The 22,112-nt window shown below is 39.3% G+C and overlaps 1 protein-coding gene and 1 long non-coding RNA gene across 2 annotated transcripts; both read left to right on the top strand.

Annotated features, from left to right (window-relative positions):
* The first annotated feature begins 4,360 nt into the window (after positions 1-4,360).
* Positions 4,361-7,453, top strand: LOC141804193 (uncharacterized). Its single transcript, XR_012599632.1, has 3 exons — positions 4,361-4,417; positions 6,961-7,047; positions 7,309-7,453. It is a non-coding gene; the product is annotated as an uncharacterized LOC141804193 (long non-coding RNA).
* Positions 7,454-11,958: 4,505 nt separating this feature from the next.
* On the top strand, positions 11,959-20,522 carry LOC141804250 (voltage-dependent T-type calcium channel subunit alpha-1H-like). The gene is made up of 21 exons (XM_074688591.1): positions 11,959-12,046; positions 12,243-12,428; positions 12,586-12,703; positions 12,810-13,025; positions 13,099-13,179; positions 13,433-13,518; positions 14,128-14,251; positions 14,346-14,414; positions 14,554-14,738; positions 14,860-14,986; positions 15,187-15,312; positions 15,488-15,577; positions 16,173-16,356; positions 17,667-17,818; positions 17,924-18,033; positions 18,183-18,316; positions 18,973-19,031; positions 19,322-19,400; positions 19,579-19,700; positions 20,221-20,373; positions 20,460-20,522. The coding sequence occupies exons 1-21, from the start codon at positions 11,964-11,966 to the stop codon at positions 20,520-20,522; spliced, it is 2,547 nt and encodes an 848-aa protein (XP_074544692.1). The 5' UTR covers positions 11,959-11,963.
* Positions 20,523-22,112: the final 1,590 nt, after the last annotated feature.

Here is a 22,112-nt window from a genome sequence, read left to right as displayed (position 1 = left end):
CTTTACATTCTTGACCCCTCTTTATGATCCCTTTGATAATAAAATCCTGACGTATAGCTTGCGCCAGCGGTTCAATTGCTATGGTAAAAAGGAGCGGAGACATCGGACATCCCTGTCTTGTACCTCTTTGCAAATGAAAGTGGGAGGAAATATTATTGTTAGTACGAACTGCCGCTACCGGAGAAAAATAAAGGGTTTTAATCCAGGATGTGAATTTTGAGCCAAAACCAAATTTTCTAAGGGTATAAAATAGATAATCCCACTCCACCCTATCGAAAGCCTTCTCTGCATCAAGTGAAAGTAAAACCTCTGGTATGTCAGATGGAGTGGGATCATAAAGAATGTTTAAGAGGCATCTAATATTGAAAAAAGAGTATCGATTCTGCATAAAGCCTGTCTGATCACTTGATATAATTGAAGGAAGTAGGACCTCAAGACGCCGGGCCAAGAGTTTAGCAAGAATCTTTACATCTGAGTTCAGAAGAGAAATTGGACGGTAGGAGCTGCACTGCCGTGGGTTTTTGTCTTTTTTCAGAATGAGTGAAATTATTGCTTCTCGCATAGTTGCAGGAAGACAATTGGAAGAGAGGGATTCCTCAAAAACTGAGAGAAGGAGAGGAGCTAAGCTGTGTGAAAATGTTTTGAAAAATTCAGACGGGTAGCCATCAGGCCCTGGGGATTTACCACTTTGCATGCTCCTAATGGCCTCTACAACCTCTTCAATAGTAATATCCCCATCTAGTTCTGCTGCCAATTCAGGGCGTACCCTCGGAATATCAAGATTGTGGAAAAACTTATCTAATACTGAATGGTCTGTTGGTGGCTCTGAAGTATAAAGGCTAGAATAGAAGTTATAAAAGCATGAGTTTATCTGTGAAGGGTCAGTATGAGTTTGGCCTTGTTCGTCCTCTATTTCAGATATGTATTGACTGGCAGTTTTCTGGCGTAATTGATGTGCTAAAATTTTACTTGCTTTCTCCCCGTATTCGTATGAGTTATGTTTGGACTTTAAAATTAGATTTACTGCTTGGCGTGTAGAAAGAAGATCGAATTCCATTTTCAGTATCAGACGTTGCTTAAGTAAATCATCTATTGGTGAAATACTGTACAGTGTATCTAATTTCAAAATTTCATCTGTCAACTGTTTGAGGCGTTCGCTATTTGCTTTTCTTTGTGCTGCACAATATGAAATAGCCTGCCCTCTTAAGTATGCCTTCATTGCTTCCCATATAGTTGAGGCTGACATACCAGGAGTCTGATTATTAGCAAGAAAAAAATCAATTTCTGATTTAAAAAAGTTTACAAAGGCTTCATCTAAAAGAAGTGATGGGTTAAGCCTCCATTGACGATAATCTATATCTGCATCAGGAAAATGAACTCTCATGGTCAGGGGGGCATGGTCGGAAATGACAATAGACTCATATTCACAATTGGTCACTAAAGGGAGAAGTTTTTTGTCAATAAAAAAATAGTCTATTCTAGAGAATGTCTTATGGACTGGGGAAAAAAAGGAATAAGCCCTAGTTGTAGGGTTACGGAAACGCCAAACATCTGCCATACCATATGTTTCCAAAAAGAGCTGGATGGCTTGTGCTGATTTAGACTCTGATATTGCCCTTAGGGAGCTACGGTCTAGGTATGAGGAAAGCACGCAGTTTGCATCTCCCCCTAAAATAAGATGATGTGTGTCCATATTGGGAAGTCTGGAAAAAAAATTCTTAAAGAACATTGCATCATCCCAATTTGGGGCATAAATATTTGCTAGCACAACCGGAAGTCCATACAACCGACCAACCACAATGACATATCGTCCCATGGAGTCAGAATCTACGCTAGACATCACAAAAGGTATATTTTTACTAATTAGAATCGCCGTCCCTCTTGCCTTGGAGCTAAAATTAGAATGATATGCTTGCCCAATCCATCCACCTCTCAGTCTAGATTGGTCAATAGTACGGAGATGGGTCTCCTGCAAATATGCAATATCAGTCTTGAGATGGCCAAGATGCATAATTATTCTCTTACGCTTAACAGGATGATTTAGAGATTTTACGTTCCAGCTTACAAAGTTAACTTGACAACCTAAAGCCTTTCTTAAATCACTTACACCCGCCATTGATCATCATTATAGACACTATAAGATATACACATCCCAAATTTGCTGACACTATGAGCTGAAGCAAGTGAGACGACCGACAGAACGAGTAAATCACTTTTGTCCAGTAAGTTCCCAACCCTAGTCCCCTGAAAAGAACATGGAGACAATAACACCCCTTGCAGAAAAAACCACACATAGGTAGTGGCAGTAGGGAGCAGTTATTAACAAACAAACAAACAAACCAGCTCCTGCCACACCTTACCTCAAGATCAATTTAAAGATTAAAAGTCACGCAATGAGTTAAGAGAACATCCAACTATGTCAGTGCAATAGTTTAAAAGTGCAAATGGGTGAACAAAACATAAGGTGACAGAGACATGGCTACCATCGACATATGTCACTCAGACATTCACTTCCAAAGACCGAATCATAAACAGAGGTTGATAAGTTGAATTAACTAAAAATAGCTGTGCATATTTCAAGAAAAGGCTAAGTGGCAAAAATTATCATTACTGTATAGCATTTAAAGTAATCTAACGTTAGCTAAAAGAGTCATTTCAGTGTTATGGTGCAAACATGCATAACCGCGCAGGATTACAGATGACCTGTTTACTCACAAAAATACTTATATAACTAACCCAGAGGTGTACAAGAATAGAATGACAAAATAGCAGAAAGGATATGCAAATTAGACCTTCTGGGTCCACTTTCGGTGTCCATGAATCTTCCTTTTACACAGAAGGAGGGGACAGGTGTAAATGTCAGTCATCTGGGTCTTAAGTCGTACATCATGCTAGTCTGTGTTTTCGTCCTCAGTTGTGATGGTATGTTTCACGTAGGTCATTGCCTCATCTGGGTTAAGGAATTCCTTGTCATCTCCCTTATATGAGATACGGAGTCGAGCTGGGAATAGGATACCATAGCGGACATCTCGACGTCCTCGGAGGATGTTCCTGACGTTGTTGAACGCAGCCCGGGCTTTAACAACACTTTCGGTGTAGTCGGGAAAAACGGAGATTCGCTCTCCTTGGTATCGGAGCGGGGCTCGTTCGCGGGCGCAGCGTAGTACATTGAGACAGTCTTGATAATAATGCAGCCTCGCGATGATAACCCGAGGTTTTCCATGTTTATTCTGTCCCATACCTCTGTGCGAGCGGTCTACCAGGATATCCTTGTCCAAGTTGAGAGCTTCCCTCAGCAGTTTGGAAACGGAGGTGGTGGAACACGAGCCTGGTCCCTCCTTCACACCCACGATACGAATGTTATTTCTCCGCTGTCTGCCCTCCAAATCCTCATTCTTCATCCTCACCTGAGCCACCTCAGTTTTAAGTTTGGCGACTTCCGTCTGCAACGTAGTTATGTCGTCTGCACAAGTTGACAGGCCTGTCTCCATGTCGGCGATGGTGGCTTTCATTTTATCCACTTCAGAACGGATAGCCGTTGTATTATTTACAATTTCTGCTTTCACCTCTTTCAACTCATTTCTGATTAAATCGAAGTCTCCAGCAAGCGCTTCCTTTAGCTCCGTCCTGATGACAGTCGAAATGTCCGCTCTCAGTGAGGATAAAATATCCGCTTTCAGGTCCACGACATCCATTGTTGACTCTGGCCGTGGGGAGGATGGTTTATCGCCGCGGCTAGTAGTTGCTAACGTCGCAGCGTCGCTAGGCCTTGAGCTCGAGTGTCCGTCGTACTTAAATTTACGAAGCTTAGCGGTTGATGCCATGACACACACCGTCACAAACCTGCTGCAGCGTATTTATAATGTTGAAGAATGAGTTATTTGCACCCAGCTTGTATTAATTGCGCGATAAAGTTGTATTTTTACATAGGTAAGGCAGGAGCTCGTTGACGCACGTCTTACTCCATTGACACCTCAACAGCGCCCCCTCATATGTATGCAGTTTTTATTCATTTTATTTATTGAGGTTTTATCTTGGATAAAATGTAAACCCTAATAAATGAACTATTGTTTTATTAAGTTTTCAAAATTGATTGAAACGTGAATTAGCCTCAGTAATGAGCTGCCATCGCCACCTTGTGGTAAAACTGTAAAATCAGTTTAACAGCCAATAAACAGTTAGGCTATCTAAGTTTGAAAATAAGCGCGATATTTGACGGTCAACTTATTAAGGTTGGGATTCAAAAATAAACATGTAGCTTTAACTTATCTTATCTGTTGTCATATTTCTAAAACAAATTTTCTTGAGAGACTTGTTTTAAAGAAACTCTTTTTAACAGCTTCGGGTTTGTTCTTCCCCCACAAGACAACATTTCAGACAAACGAAATTGAAAACCAGCTTCTGCAGTTTTCTTCTGGTAAGTGCTTTTCATTTAAAGATCTTTTTTGATTATTTTTATTTCTATCTATTTAATTTTATGAAGCTATTTTCAATATTTAGTGTCGTACACTGTTTCTGCTCTGTTGTATGCTAATACAGCATAGAGAAATCGAATCAAAACAAACCCTATTGAATACGCGTTCTCTGTGATTTAATTTCTTTTTCTCTTACTCGACTGTAGTGAAAAAACACAGTTTAGCTGAGCAATACAATCATAGTTATAAAAAATATTAACAACAGACAGTGACTGAAAATTAACAAATAGTATCGAATGATTATTGACGCCCTCATCCCATTCTCCATTGATCTTTTTCATATAGGCTATTTCAGTGTTATTAACAGTTTTCAGGGCATTTCCATGACACAAAATATTGCTTTAGAATAATTTCAAAACGCCGTTTCATTGGTTGAAGTATTTGTTGGAGTGGCATTCCACAAAACGGTGCGCTGCTTTGTAATCAGAAGTGTAAGCAGCCTCTCGAAGGATGTCTGGTATTAAAGATATGGCCGTCACTACTAAAAGAGAAGCAATTTATGGGACATTTGGAGTTTTAGAGATGTTTCTAGCATCAGAGAAGTAGCCTAGGTAATAGTTTGCGCTGACGTCAAGGTTTGGGTAGTTACCGGGATGCGTGGATTTGGAGTTGCATGACTGTAAACACTGAAAGAGAGACAAGTGCACGGTCAAACATGACTATAAGATTTGCTAAGCAAATGCTGAAAAACGCACAGAGCATAGTAAAGCCTATCGAGAAGGACTCTTCCTCCCCATGCGTTTCTATTACACCTAGAATTGCACAAAACCTAAATACTGCAATAAAAAATAACATGGAAACACCCAAATTTCGAAAAATCTTCCCGATTTCGATTTAAAAAAGTTTTACGCTCTTATGAGATGTTTTTTTCAGGAGTTTCGATTTTGAAGTTTATCGCAAAAGAGCAGTGTAATGTTGTCATAACAACGCGCCTCCTCGTGCGCGTCCACTACCACAAAACTGGAGTCTGGCGTTCATACAATGATAGCGTAGCTTAGACATGTGTTCAGTGTAGATGCAGATGTTTGTGTTTTGACCGTCAGTAGTGGAGGGATTAGGAAGGCTGTGAGCGGGTGTTGTGCCATAAAGTGATTGTCTGCAAGAATCTGATTAAACGACCCTGGCAGCGCGCGTAAAAGTTGTATCGCTTAGTTTCTCCGGTCTGCAGCTGTTCCCTCTGAAAGAAACCAACGTAACACGCAAATAGACGTGCTAGTATGCCCATGTTAACAGATAAAAGAACAATGTGACACGTTAGGTGAGCAAATATGGTAAATTCTGGCATTTTTCCCACATAAAAATGCGCCAGAGTGGAAAGCACCGATTGGTCAACAATCTATCTAATTTTACTCAGTCGAACAAAATGAGACCACTTTAAAGTACAGTAAGCATTAGTGGCAAAATAGGGGCCTGGATCACTATTTGGCATGCAAAATGGTCAATATTTAGCAGCCTGCGCGCGCAGACAGTCACTTGATGGCACAACAACAGGTGTCAGAGTGCAGCAGGAGGGAGGGGCGGAGGTGTGTGTGAATGGGAGAGCAGGCTGGAGATGATGATATTTATTCAGTGTTAGGTTCCTGCCTGTTTTGAGTTGGCGTGATCACGGCCAACAATTTGACCAGGGAATAAAAACACTAATGCACTTAAATAAGCATCATCATGAGTACAGCGTCTGGACAGACGTTACATATTCTTTTTACTCAAGTTTTGCGCAATTCTAGTTGTAATAACTTCAGAAAAATCACTTTTATTTTGCAGAAAGGCGTAATGGAAACGCAGCTTGTGACTCTTGGCGTAATATCATCCAGGAATTTGACAATGCTATGGTGCTTGAATAAAGACTATTTTTATACTCTGGCATCAAGATGAGAGGGGAGGTCTATAAAATCTTTAAAACAATAAATAATAACAGCATATTTCTTCCAAAAATCTTATCCGAATTGCATTGGCGTGTTTTTTTCCCCAACTTTCTCTTCTTGGCTGTGTTTTAAGTGGTGTCGTTCAAATAAACATGACACTGATTATATCAGTGGACACCCTAGAAGCAGGAGCTGTTGATACTTTGAATGAATAAGGCAGGAAAGTCGCTGAAATATGAATTAATGAAAGAAATTTGATTTGGTACACTTGCAACAGTTGAAACAATTTACAAGCTCAAGGTAAAATTTATGAATTTTCAAGGTAACCAAAGGGGTGTAAGTTGAAGCCAGAGCTCCCTTAAAACCTAGTCCTGACCAAGTTAAAGTCAGTCGAATTAATGTCACCATGATGGCCTGGGACAAGTAATACTGTGAACTGTCCATATTGTCGCCTTGGAAATCCTGGTGGAGCTAGGAAGTATTGTTTGATTATGTTTTGAAAATACAGCATCCAAAAATAAACATCTGGTTTCACAGTGGTATTCATGTTTCCAAATCCAGTTGTCCAGAGAAACTGATGTTTGTTTTTAGCAATTCATTGAAACTTAAACTTTGTGTTACAGCTTCAGGTTGGTACTTCCTCTGTGAACCATACGAGACAACTTCACTGGCAAACAAAGTTGAAAACTATCTACAGCAGTTTTCCTCTGGTTAGTGCTTTTCATTTAAAAATCTTCTTTAATGAAGCCAGTAATATTTTTTAATGTATTGTTATTTGATCATTTATTTGAAAGCACAGCAAGGAATGTTTGTCTAACTTTTTATTTTGAGATATTTTTCTCAGTCGAACTGAGTAGTGCAGCCAAACACTCATATTTAATATTTTAATGTTTTGTCTCCTATTAGAATTTACCTCTCACTTTTACCTATTATCATACCTATCTGAACCTGACTTGTATCTATGTTTTAAGTGCCATCATGGCTAATTCTAAGGGAAAGATGGAAAAGCAGCAGCAGGAGGTGGCTCTCAACATTGAAACCCAAGACGAGCAACAGCCCAACCGATCCACGGCTCCTGTTGTTGAGTTAACCACAAAACTTCGTAGTTGTTGTTTACAAGTGACCCACAGTCAATATCCTTTTTGCCATTCTCCTGGAAGTCCAACTGTGTCTTGAACTGATTCCATATATTTTATATTCATTGTGTTGATGTCACTGTCCTTCAGATGATAATTTGTGAAGAGGAGGCTTCAGGCCTTTAAGCCTGAAATTCAGAAAAACAGGTGCCTCTTGCATGTAATATTCCATCTTGTATTTTCTCAGAGTTTTAAGAAGGGATGTGTCTCTGTCAGTTTGAACTTAACTAGTTTCTCCACCTGGTTGGATATCGTGTCCATACTGATGGTCCTGCTTTCTTGCATCACGCTTGGCATGTACAAGCCCAATGAAGAGCCCAGCATGATCCTGGAGGTTAGCATAACCTCAACCCCTCTGTGTCACTAACAGTAAATAGAGATATAGCTGGTTATTTACTGAAGTTGTAGAGAAGTCAGATTGTCATAACATATGGATTATTAATTCCTAATTTGTATGTCTAGATTTTGGATGGTTTTACCTTTGTTTTCTTCATCCTGGAAATGGTCATCAGGATACTGGCGCTTGGTTTCGTTGACTATCTTGAGAACAGCTGGAACAAGTTTGATATCTTCATCAACAGTGGAGTGTTAGTATTCTACAGCCACTCTCTTATACGTGTATAAATGGCAGTGTCTACAACGTCTACATTTTACAATGAGATGTTTGTGATTGAAGATGTATATTAGATCACATGCAAATGTTCCCTCAGGACAATAGACAACATCTTGGCCATCTGTGGCCTCCGCTGGCCAGTCTTCAGGGCTCTCCGGCCGCTGCGCCTGATTTGCAGAATACAAAGTAAGTAATTTTCAAGACTACTCAGCACACCAAAGCGTCTTTGTCTTGTAATGTTTTATTTATCTATTTACATTCAGCCTCTGGAACAAAATGTGTGAGTACACTTTGTCTTGTTTTTATTTTTTTCATAGGTTTGCAAGCCCTGGTAGCAGCACTTATAGACACCCTGCCAATGCTTGTAAGAGTATTCTTCCTCAGCATGCTGATCAATTACATCTTCTCAGTTGTGGGAGTTCAGCTGTGGGCGGGTCAGCTGCGCAACCGCTGCTTTCTGGGAGGGAACATTTCTGGGTGAGGAAAAATCTTGTTCTGCCCTTGCAATGTTTGCAATGTTTGTATTTTATAATTCAGGAGTGTGTAAGAATGGCTTTACTGCTTGTTAGCATTTCTGGTTTGACGGTAAAAATCACAGTCATGGATAACTTACATGACCAACTTTTATATAATTGGGTTGAAGCATTTATCCTTTTTTTTAATCCTCTTTTTTTTTTTTAGAAAGTACAATGTGTCCCTGAGCCCGTACTACATTCCAAACTTTGGTGAAAAGTCCTCATTCATCTGTTCCCCGGAGAACAAGGATGGGATGCAGAGCTGCAGTCACATCCCACCCTACAGAGTGGACGGAGAGCCTTGCACATTGGATGCTACCCACCCACCAGCTGCTGTACCTGCTGTGGATGGCTGTGTCAACTGGAACCAGTATTACAATGACTGCCGTGTCGGGATCAACAATCCTTATAAGGGATCTATCAGCTTTGACAACATTGGCTTCTCATGGGTAGCCATATTTCAGGTGAGAGTAGATTTGACGAGCTCAAAAAAAGAAGCTCAGTTTGAAGGAAAGGGTTGGAGTTTAACTGGAGTTATATTTACATTATTACACTCTGTTTCTGCCCCCAGGTTGTCACAATGGAGGGATGGTCGGAGATTATGTACTATGTGATGGATGCTCACTCCTACTGGGACTGCATTTTCTTTATAGTCGTCACAATTGTAAGCAGTCACATGTCAGTGCTTTTGGATCAGAGCCTTAGTATTTAACTACATCTTTGTTAATCTCTGGTAAAATAAATTAAAGCTCATCTAAGGCAGACTGGATAACTAGCTAGGAATCTTATGTTTCTTTTGAAGTGATTCATAGTTTTTTTTTTTTTTTTTCCGGTTAAAACCATGACACTAAACTGTAGCTCTATATCTCCCTTACCAGATGGGCTCTTTAGTGATGATGAACGTGTGTGGGGTGGTCGTCTCCACCAAGTTTACGGAGAACATGGAGAAGAGAAGACGAGACCCACCGTCTGGCATCATAACCATCCCAGAGCTTTTTGACAAGTTGAAGTCCTTGTCGACGGACATGTTCTTCAGAATGAACAGGTCAGTTTCTGTAAATGTGAACCATTCTAATTTTTACCTTAAACAAGTTAATTTTTGTATTGAAATTATACTTGACCTAATTTTTATTATTCCTAAGGTTTGACATACATATTCTCTTGGTCAAATTTATTATTTATACTAAGACAAGGATTAAAAGCCTGTGAGCCTCAAAGTGACTGATATTAACCCCTATGTGTGAACTTAAAGATGTCTTGCTTAAGATTGCATTTCACATGATGGAAATTGATGTCAAAATAACATTTTAGCCAAAACGATTTGTTTTTAATTACCCTTTTGACATGCCTCTAGTTTAAGGTTCTCACATTCATGAGTACTTATCCTTTATGAAATGTCAAACAAAGTTTTATCTTTAAAGAGACTGTGGGGACAACTGCATGAGTCACAAAGTTTATGATGTCTACAAGGTGAAAATCACATAGTATCACGGTGGTAGTTAATAAAGCCAGAGATGCTGCTGGTTCAACAATATCATGCCTATGTGTCAAATCAACGCTGACTGTTTCTGCTGAGTTTGATGACCTTGTTTTCTTCTCACACTAAAGCTCCTCACACTGCTGTGGCTCAGAGAAGATTGATCTTAATTAAATTAAAGCCGTTCAAATATATAAACTTCATGTGGTGATGTTTCCTCAAACACTGACTAAAACAGTAGAAAAAAACATGTATGAATAAGATGTCATTTTTTGTTAGAGATGATAGTGATACATTGCTCTATATTTAAATAAGGAGGAAGACACTAAGTTATCTTACCATTTGGAATCACCTTTACATTATCATCATGATCAGAATGGACCGCCGGTAAAGAAAGGTATTTCTATGGAAAATTGTGGCTGTTGTCACCTTGTATATCATCAGACAACTTGTGCCTTTATTCTGTTATATGTTGACTGTACTTTGAGGGTGACAGAAGAAAGAAAATCAGATAATTTTAAATAGTTACCACTGGTGGGTTCGAACCCACGCCAAAAGTAAAACATAGATCCCTGTGCATCTGTGTCCTTCTCTCTAACCACTCAGCCACTGTTTCCTCTGCATTAGGGACAGAGAGTCTAGTATCTGACATCTCTTGATTCACGGTTATTCCAGTCTAGTATAACTGGGGCGGTTCACCTGTCAAAGGATCACGCAGGTGTCCTGAGGCGAGCTCAGGGAGGACGGAAACCTCCTGTGGAGCAGAAGGGCAAAAGCTCGCTTGATCTTGATTTTCAGTATGAATACGGACCGTGGAAGCAGGACCTCACGATACTTCTGACTTTTTTGGGTTTTAAGCAGGAGGTGTCAGAAAAGTTACCAAAAGGTCTCAATTTATGTTTCCGAACAAGAACATCATTCATTACAGTTGTAGACTAAATTAATGTGACTCATGCAGTTCACAAGGCGTCTTTCAAAAGTCCGTCAGACCTTCTCTGAGAAGACCTTCAGCTAAGGTAAGCCTGACCGTTAGCCTGACTGGGACCAGGCTTGTCCCGCTGGCTAATTTACCATGGTTACCAAGCCACACTAGCCCTAATCCTCGTTTGTGGAGCCAAACTCTCGCTAAAGTTAGCGAGGCTAACCGAAATAAGCCAGGCTTTGAGCTAAGCCAGCTTCGTGGAATACCCCCCAAGTCTCCATTCATGTCCGGAACAAACACACAACACAAACAGATAATCCTCACAGTCCCTTTAGGTTTAAAAACAAAATATCAGGAGGTTATCAACTTCAAAATGTTTTCTAGAGTAATAAAACATGCAGAAGTTCATTGTCAGTGCATAGTGTGTGCAAACATGAAAGTCAAAATGACGCCCCTGTGGTCTACTCCTGGTCATTTACCTGTGTCCTTCTCTCTTAACAGGCGTCTGTGCAGGAGAAGAGTGCACCCCAGAGGCAGTCATGATAGGCGCAGTGTTATGGTGAGACTAATGTGAAACATTTTGTGATACAGTCTCAAGCTGCACTATTGCAACACTAACCAGGCTCACATCAATGACCCCTTTCTTTAAGGGTTCGGTCTGGAAACCCACCAAGAGATTCCTCACAAGAATTGTGAAAAACAAACTGTTTGACTGGTTCATCTCATCAGTTCTGGTCCTGTATATTATCACCTCGGTTATAGAGCACCATGAGCAGGTGAGGAGAAAAGTGTCTGCTTGAGATGAGTGGTAAGAGTCAAGCTGTAAAGCTTTGCCTGGCTGTTGACAGTCCTTCAGTCCTTCAAAATAAATTCTGTGTTATAATTATATTTCTGCAGCCCCAAACATTGACACACATAATAGGGATCAGTAATACCTTTGTGGTCGGTGTATTCTTCCTGGAGATGGTCTTAAAACTTTTGGCTTTCGGCTGCGAGTACTTCAAGGACAAAAACAACATCTTTGACTTTGTCCTCGTCATGACCAGGTGAGGAGCGATTCCTCTGAGCTGCGAACAGTCATGTGACTTGACTGTGTCTATATTATTATGGTGCTCTTCTATATTGTTTAAAGAATTTCCATGAGGCTCATCTTTTTCTTTTGTTTTCATCAGAGGCAAAGATGTGATGTTCAAGTCAGTTTGATTTAATAGCTTACCTTTTTCTGTCTTTTGTTTTTCTCAGTTTGTGGGAGCTCTTTAGTAAAACTGGAAACAAAGCATCAGCTCTGCGGTCACTGCGTTTGCTGCGATTTATGAGGCTTCTACACTTCATGCCCTACCTGAGGAGACAGCTGCTGGTGCTGAAAAAAACGATCAAAAAGGCGGCTTCTTTCTTCCTGCTACTGCTGTTTTTCATCTTCATTTTCAGGCATGTAAAGGGTTAATCACGCAAACTCCTCCTAACCACTTGATTATTTCTTGATACATCAAGAACTGCTAAATAATATTCTACTACAACAATGATAGTTACTCAAAAGATGCTTGTATTTCAAGAACGCTGACATTATGTTCTTGTTTCTCTACAGTATATTTGGTATGCTTCTGTTTGGTGGGAAATTCAACTTCATGACAGAAAATGGAGACATCATCACTGACCGCAAAAACTTTGACACCCTGCACTGGTCCATGGTCACCGTGTTTCAGGTACATTTCCACCTGCTAACTTGTGCTCTCTCCATAAAAAGGCTTTGTATCCTGACACCATACAAGTTGTGCCTTGATTGATGTATCATGAAATCTTAAACTCTAGGTTCTAACTCTGGAGGACTGGAATCTGGTGCTTTACAATGCCATGTCCACTGTTTCACCATGGGCCATGATCTACTTTTTCCTACTTGTTGTGTTGGGAACAAGGGTTCTTCTTTATGTTCTTGTGGGCATGGTGTATGAGAGCTTTCAGGAAATTTCCAGTGCAGATCCCATGCCCTCTAAGAATGACCCCCGGCAGATTGACGGCAGCCAACATGTAAGTGTCTTCAGGTCCTGTTCAGGTTCAGCTATTTCTGCTTTCCTGCACTTCATGTTACCTGTGGTTTCAGGACCCAGAGTCCAGCAAATCCTCTGTCCCTGACCCCACTCCTGTCCAACACCTTACGCTGCCAGACACTAGTGAGAGTGAGGTAAGATTGGTAGAAGTGAAACCTATAAGTTCTGATTATGGTGCACATATTAATATTGGTGCACAAAATTAATATTAAACCAGAGTTTACAAAATTCTTTGCAACAAAAAGTTCTTAAACATCAGTTTATGCCAATCCTGGGAAGCTTGTTGCTACTTTACCACAAATAAAATCAGTGTTAATGCCTTTGGAGTCATTTTTTCATGCATCAGAATAACACAGGGCTTTTGTGGCTCTTTCTTTCCCCTTAAAGGAATCTTTGAACCTCATCCAGAATTTTTTTCGATGGTGCAAAGACCGTGAAGAGTGGTCTTTCTATGTGTTTTCGCCTCAGAACAGGTACGTTTTAAACGCTACAGAACAACTCACTTTCACTCAGTTGGTTGATTTTGATTGGACAGAGCTGCAGGTGTCTTTTAGTAAGAGATGTTCACGTTGTTGCATCCCAGCCTGAGATCTCCTTAATGATCGAGCAAGATTGCAGAGGAACTAGCTTCAAACTAGATTTTAGTTAAGTTATGAAGGATTTTAGTTATGAATTACCATGTGCTTAGATATGTAAATATAATTGGTTATTGATTGATGCCTGTACAAATTTTCAAAGATCCATCTACCACAGCTTCATTTTGAATATATTCAAATTGGACCATGTTACAAGAAAAGGTTCAAAGCATGGTTAAAGTAGTGTGTTGTTGTTATTTTTGAGTGTGTGTTAATGAAACAAGCCTAATGATTGGTGTAATTTGAAAAGATAAACGGTTTAAGTCTCATTTCTCATTGCAACAAATATGCAAAAACATTCATGAAACACTACTACAGTTTCATTTCAGCTTTTGAAAGGTGAATTCAAACATGGTTTTAATGAAAAATGATATTTTTATTAATTCTTTATGCACCTTGATTGTGTGAATGATGAAAGCTCTAATTGTAGTGTTTGTTTGTGTTTAGGTTTCGTATCATGTGCCAACGCATGATCACTCACTTCATGTTCGACTTTGGGGTCTTGTTCTTAATCTTCCTGAGCTGTGTGACCATTGCTGTGGAGAGGCCGGGGATAGATCCTCAAAGCACAGTGAGACACAAACATATTGATCATAGTTATAATAACAGTAATATGAGATAGATAAGGCATGCAGTTTAAACTTCAATTCCATCTTGCCATTAAGGAGCGGTTCATCCTTAATATTTCCAACTACGTGATCTCTGCTCTTTTCCTGGTGGAGATGCTTCTAAAGGTGAACATCAGTTTGATATCTGCAGAAGGCTTAGTTATTGTGGAGAACATAATTTCTCAGCCCTTTGTGCTCAAACTTTCAGCTGAGAGTGAATGGAAACATTGTACAGAGATTGATATGTTGTTGCTTTGAACACCAGGTTGTTGCTCTGGGTCTGGTCTTTGGGAAGAACAGCTACTGCCGGTCTTTGTGGAACATCATAGATGGTTTGTTGGTGATTATGTCCGCGGTCCAAATCGCAGTCTCTCTGATCAGTAAGGGCAAAAGCAACATGCCGAAGGTCCTCAAGGTTCTGCGTCTGTTTCGCACATTTCGTCCACTGAGGTACATCATTTATCACTGTGTGTGCAATAATGGATGGATTTCCCACAATTTGTTTGTGTCTGTACGTACACGTGCCGTAAAAACATTGGTGTGTGTGTGTGTGTATGTGTGTGTGTCTCAGGGTGATCAAGCGAGCCCCCAGACTGAAGCTGGCTGTGGAAGCTCTCATCGCATCCGTCAAACCCATTGGAAACATCCTTATTATTTGCTGTACTTTTTTGTTCTTCTTTGGCATTCTGGGAGTACAGGTAACAAAAAACCCTCTCACGTGGTCTTGTGACTCTCTTTATGACCTTGGCCAATTGTGACATTAATTTTTTAGCACATCTGTTAAGAATGAATTGTTTTGCCAAGAAAAGTAGAATAATTCTAAGATGGTAGGTGGAATAGCTTCCACACACACACACTCACCCTCTGTTTCTCTGTTTATCTGTCAAACACACTTCAGTTGTTTAAAGGGAAGTTCCACCACTGCCTGGGTCGTGACATCAGAAACATCACCACCAAGACTGAATGTCTGGCTGCCAACTATGGTTGGACAGGAAAGATATTCAACTTTGACAGCTTTCCTCAGGTACAGATGGAAAAAAAATACAAAAACGGATGTATTAGTCAACTCTTCTTTAGAAGTACAACTGAAACAAAGAAATATAATGCTGATAGATGGTATAATTTTATGTTGTTTGGAACTCAAAAAGACAACAACCAGCCCTTCTTTTCACAGACCTTTCCCCTTGTTTTTAATTCAGGCTCTGATGTCCTTGTTTGTGATGTACTCCAAAGACGGCTGGGTGAACATCATGTACGATGGGTTGGATGCTGTTGGAGTAGACATACAGGTAGTCTTGTTGTCCATAAGAGGAAAAAAAGGATTGATTTTGCGGTTACACTGAGTAATAACACAAATGAGGAAAGATTAATGGTTTCTTGAGGTATAAAATAAAAAGCAACTATTTTCTGATTGGAACTGTCGGAAAATACAACCTTACATGTCAAACCGAGCTGTTTTTGAGTGAATATAGAAAAATGTGAAAAGAAAAACAGTGGTAAATGGGACTGAAACTAATAAACAGTTTAATACGAACCCACCTTTGTTTCATGTACACATCTCTTGTTTTTCTACACCTATTCTTCTACAGAATTCGGTTACGTCAAAATCAAATTCAAGTAAGCGCCCTTAGTGTGTTTCCTGTAAATGTTCCCCCAGCAACGATATGAGGAAGGCTGAGGTTAACATTTCCTCCACCTGTCTGAAAATCAATGTCAAACAAATTACTTATGACATAAAATCACAGAGATGATTCTGTCATTCCTCAAAGAGAGGCGCAAAGTTCTCAAGTTGTGTTTCTCTCGTATGACCACAGTGTAAGAAATGTGTCACCTATTTCTTCCTCTAAAGTCTAAACTGAATACCTTTGTTTCCTACCTTCTCAGCCTGTGAGGAACCACAACGAATGGATGCTTTTCTTTTTCATCCCCTTCATGGTCATGAGCTTCTTTCTTCTGGACATGTTCATTGGCGTGATGGTCGACACCTTCCATCAGTGTCAGCAGGAGCAAAACAGGGCAGATGAACTAGCACTACGGGAGAGAGGAGAAGTGCTTCCACAGCATGGAGGTAAAAGAACTGTGAGATGATTATGTGGGCTTTTAAAGATCAGAGAAAGTTATTTGAAATAAGCTTTGTATTAAAATATCAAGGGAAGTAATTGTGTGATACGTGGTTTGGAACCGAATTAGCAGGGTAGCTTCTCCAGTTAGAGGTTTTTACTGTTTTGCTTATAGAGGGATTATTTGTTTATCAACAACGCCAGATGTGCACGCAACTTGGGTGTAGAAGCACTGTGGAGTGCAATGGTTTGTCAACTGATGGGGATGAGTTAACCAGCAAAAAAACACATTTTTAAACTAAATATCAGCACTTATATGGATGGTAAATGACACCCAGGTTTGTGAAACAGCAGTGAGTGGACAGAAGAGGTCAGCAAGAGGACAGAGAGCACCCAGAGAGCAATTTAAACACACAACTGTCACACTATGCTCATCATTGCATTATCCATGGACATTCGCCAGACTGTGACCATAGACTGTATAAAACATGGACGAAGCACCCGTGATGTCACCCGTCTGTTCCTGAAACCGTGAAATGAAGCCAATCCGTGGACGCAGCCACATTCGCTAAGACACAGACTGTTGTTTTTTTTTTTTTGAGCAGCTACAGGGTGCCCGGCGGCCGAATGACCTGAGCTGTGCCTCTGATTGAAAAATCAAACGATCCTAATAACTTCTAAACCGCAGGGATAGAAAAGCCCGGTTCTAAAAACGGGTTGGGTCTAAAACGCTGATTTAACTATCGGCACACACTGTACAATAACGCTGTTTTCAGTAGCAAACTGTCATTTTATCAGTGATGGGTGTGGGATCATGCCATTATTGGCTGATACAGCAACAGTTTCACTTCTGTCCCTCTGCGTGCACGTAATGGATGAAAGGCACCGCTGCAGAAAGCTCCGCTTCTCTCTCCTCCTGTCCCACCAGCGCGCTAAAAACCTCAGATCAAACAACTGAGCACATGTGGTGCATCACTCTCTCTGGTCAAATAATCTTGGTGAAATCCTTTAGTGTGTGCTGGTCAGTATTTTCAAATCTTGTAGTTAGTGCGTGCTTAAGATTTAAGAGAAGATGATCTGTGTGAGATACAGCCCGATTTCAGAATCTTTAAAGATTTTTAAAATCCTGTAGTGTGAGCCAGGCTTAAGCGAACTACAAAATTGTAGTAACATGAAAGATGGGGTAATGCTCACCGTAAAGACAACAACCTTCTACTTTACTGAATAAGACTTATTTCCACTGAGTGGGCTCTTCTTTGATCAGCATTGATGCATAGTTGCTCTGACTACCTGTGTGTGTGTTTGTGTGATGTTCCAGAGCCTGAGCAGATTCCCTATTTTGCAAATTACGGCCCACTGCGTCGAGCGATTCACACTCTGTGCACCAGCAGCTACCTGGACATGTTAGTGAGCATTGTCCTTTTCCTCAATGTGATGGTGATGGGTGTCGAACATTATAATCAGCCTCAGGTACCATGTTCACACATTTACAACTTGATCGGGCATTTGTAACATTTTTCTGTGAGTTTTACGGTGGATTATTTTTTGTAAATTTGGCTGTCTCTGTTCTTTCAGTTCGTCAAACAACTGATTGAGTATTCCAGCTATGTGTTCATTGTCGTCTTCTCTGTCGAAATCCTGCTTAAACTTGTGGCTTTCGGTGCACAGAGGTTTCTGAAATCCAGGTAAAACACTCGGACAAGTAAAATGTTTGCTTAGCTAGTGCATCTTGTAAGTTTTTGAAATGGACCTGTGTGTGTGTGTGTGTGTGTGTGTGTGTGTGTGTGTGTGTGTGTGTGTGTGTGTGTGTGTGTGTGTGTGTGTGTGAGTTCAGGTTGAACCTGCTGGACGTTGGCATCCTCTTGGCTTCCTTACTGAGCGTCATCTACAACAAGATGAATATTACACACCTGCTTTCTCTTAATCCGAGCATCTTGAGGATGTTTCGAGTGCTCAGTCTGGCACAAGGTACACACACTATAAAGCTATCTTTGAGCAACAAATGTCATGTCAGGGTTTGTTTGCAACTGCTAGTGGAGTGTCCTTGCTAACGAACTTCAGTTTAAAATAAATAGACTTTTTGTGGTTTCTCTTTTTCTTTAATAAAGAAATAACCAATTAACAAAAACAATGATCTACTAAAGGACTAAGACTAAAACAGATGTATACAGTAATTAAGCCGATCTATCAAATGCGTTTATGTATGTATATGTATAATTCCTCCTCAGTGTTTTTTGTTGTTTTTTTTTGTTTTGTTTTTTTTTTGTGGTTTTTTTTTTTGTTTTGTTTTGATTGTTTATGCTGTTTTCATTACTATTATTATTTGAGACAATTTAATTTGATGAATAATGAGTTTTGACTGATTGGAAAAATAAAGTAATATAAAAAGGTTTACAAATATATATATATATATATATATATATATATATATATATATATATATATATATATATATATATATATATATATATAAAGCTATCTTTGAGAGACAAGTGTCATGTCAGGGTTTGTTTGCAACTGCTAGTGTTTACATTAACAGCTCTTTAAAAAATGAAATGCTGGCGAGCAACTTTTTCCACGTATTTGTTTCCATGTTTTTCACAATTACTACTGTGTCTCTTTAGTGCTGAAAGCCAAGAACATTAGAGTCCTGCTAAAAACCATCATGAAGACACTTTCACAGGTAAACACAGACACAGTGGGATGTTTTTTTGTGTGTGTGTCTTTCATTATTAACGTACAGTGAAGTTATCATGAGCATTTTGTTTTTCATCTTAATATCTTGTTATCTTTGTTCTTGGCTTCACTGACCACCTCACAGCAGTTTATGTGGACAAAAAGAGAAATAATAGTGATAAGGCTCTGATTTCGGCATGCTAGAGGGTCATTAGCCCTGCTAGCAAGCCCTGGTTGCTGTTTGAGACTTTTTAGTGTTTTTTATTTTTATTTATCTAACATGCTTTTGTATTCCAGGTCGGAAACATTTGCTTCCTCCTTGTGTTTTTCTTTTTTATCTATGCTGCGCTGGGGGTGGAGCTGTTTGGCAGGCTAGGTCAGTACCAGGGAAGCATTTTGATAAACATCTAGCTGAAGTTGCTTAACTAGCAGCACAACTTATGTACTATGTTTATTTTAGATCTTTCTACTTTAGCCCTTCATACTCACAAGTATATATTCTGTATCAACAAGTCTATAATTCAAAGAAATCAGTGCTCATTTCTTTGTTTCAGAGTGCACCCAGATGGACCCGTGCCAGGGTTTACATCGGTATTCCAACTTCAAGCACTTTGGAACTGCCCTGCTCACGCTCTACAAAGTGTGCACCGGGGATAACTGGAGTGGGATTCTAAAAGTATGCACACGGTCATAACCATACACGAGCTTCAAACTAATATTTTTTTCTCAAACCAAACATGAAGACTTCCAGGGGAAAGATTTTCAACATTCTGTATGTGGATGTAATTTACAGCATGAAGCAGCAGCTTTTTTTTTTTTTGTCTGTGACACAAAATAGGTCACCTTCCGGTAGGGTTGAGTCAAGCTGTGAGCAAGTTAACACTTGCTTTTGGCTGGTACAGATCTGAAAAGAGCTATTTGTCTGTTTTTATTTCCTTTGATATGCTGACCAGTCATACTTGGGAAACTGCTTTCTGCTTCTTAGGCAGAAAAGTTGCATCCAGGTGTAGCACAAACAGGGCTTCAGTCTAACCGCCCAAGTTAAGCTGAGGCTAATTTGGATCACTGCAAACTTTCTGTTCTACTTTTGAAAACTAGCTTCTTCTGGTTGTGAACTTCTGTTCCCACCTGGAGTTTGTGCTCACTTAGCTGTGAAGTTTTTTCAGCCCCTCAACTTTGCTCTTTGTTGTCTTTAGGATACACTCAGAAAGTGTCCTCCAGATGGCTGTGCAAACTACCTGAGCTGGGCCGCCCCGCCCTACTTCATCACCTTTGTGATCATAGCCCAGTTTGTGCTGTTGAACTTGGTGGTTGCAGTTATCATGCAGGCTCTGGAGGAAAGCAAAGAGGTACATAAGGAAACATTTAAAATATTCCTGCATAGATTTTCTGATATCATGATTTTACTGAGAGCTTACTAATTTCTTCCCTGAAGGAGGAACAAGGCCAGTCGAAATCTACGAGGGAAAACACTGGACCAGTTCAGCCAGTTGATTGACCAGTTTCAAAAACCTCTGTTTCATCAATGTGATTAATTGTGATTAATAGTTTCCCTTTTTTTGATGAAATTGTTAATAAACATCTCAGTTTCCAAAATTTAGAATTTTCCATCTATTTTATTTTATTTTGTTTTATTTATTTATTATATTGTTTTGTTGTCGTTTTTTTTGTGATGGGTCAACCTTTACAGGGTCATGTGATGCTGTCCAGACCACAGCCAGCCTCAAAGCAAAAAACAAGCCCTTAAATCTGATAAATATTACATACATATATATATATATATATATATATATATATATATATATATATATATATATATATATATATATATATATATATATATACACACACACACACACACACACACACACACACACACATATATATATATATATATATATATATATATATATATATATATATATATATATATATATATATATATATATATATATAAATCAAAATCAGAAATCAGAAAAAGATTAAGATTTTTTTTTTTTTTAAATAAATGTATTTCTTGTTAGATTTTACAATGACGAAACTGTGACATTGACATTACAAGTGTCTGCAACTGATTCCACAAACAGGAATTTCTAATGATTTCTTGATAAGATTTTCTTTATCTTTTCCTTTTGCTTGTGCCATGTGATGAATTTTGCCTGATCGTCAAAGGATCAGCCAAAACAGCCTGTCTCACATGGTCCATGAATAGCGTTGAACATGAAGTAACACTTTGGCATGCCAGCTGCTCACAGGCATCTCTGTGTCCATTCAAGAACCTGATTATAGTGCATCACACTGAATGGGAATATCCTCACTTATTTGTCGTTTGACAAAGTTCTGGTTAGAGTGAAAACTGGGGCTGTGACCTTGGGCAATGTCAGCCACAGCCGAAAGATGTCACTGAAGAGTGAGCGATTGATCTGGCATGACCACCGAAAGCCCTCCACTGAAACCAATACTCAGCTTACCAAAGTAAAGATGAAATCTAGCATCTGGATCTTTACTGCAGTAGTACATGGTATTAACTTAACCAAACGGTGACCACATCTGAAAACAAATGGTCTGACTGAAAAGTGGTCACTGGTGTAAGCACCTGAGTTAATATTTAAGACTACCTCTGAAAAAATCTGACAGGGTTTGAAGCTCAATGCTAAAACTACACGTTCATTAGCCAGTTCTCACATTTTCTCTATTGTAGCAAAAGTCATGGGGGTTCAATTATTTCTCTGGTCATTAAATTACATGAAAAGCATAAACATAGTTAATAACATGAAAAATCATTCATTATTGTGCAACAACAGTATTGTAGTATAGTATAGTGTGTGTGTGTGTGTGTATATATATATATATATATATATATATATATATATATATATATATATATATATATAATCATACATTTAATTAACTCATACACACAACAGGGATTCAAGTTGATAAAAAACCACTTAAACAGGATGTTACATCTGTTTTTCACATGTGAATTAGAAGGAGCAGAGGCCAGGGGAGTGATGTAAGTGACGAGGATATAGCTCGTACTCATCTTGACAACCATTGGAGCGTCCTGTGTCTTCCTCCTACCTGA

Source organism: Halichoeres trimaculatus, unplaced genomic scaffold, assembly GCF_033239565.1.
Source record: "Halichoeres trimaculatus isolate MK-OKI-2021-1 unplaced genomic scaffold, fHalTri1.1 fHalTri1_scaffold_15, whole genome shotgun sequence".
Taxonomy (NCBI): Eukaryota; Metazoa; Chordata; class Actinopteri; order Labriformes; family Labridae; genus Halichoeres; species Halichoeres trimaculatus.
The sequence above is the reverse complement of the archived record's forward strand: the minus strand, read 5'-3'. Positions and strand labels throughout refer to the sequence as shown.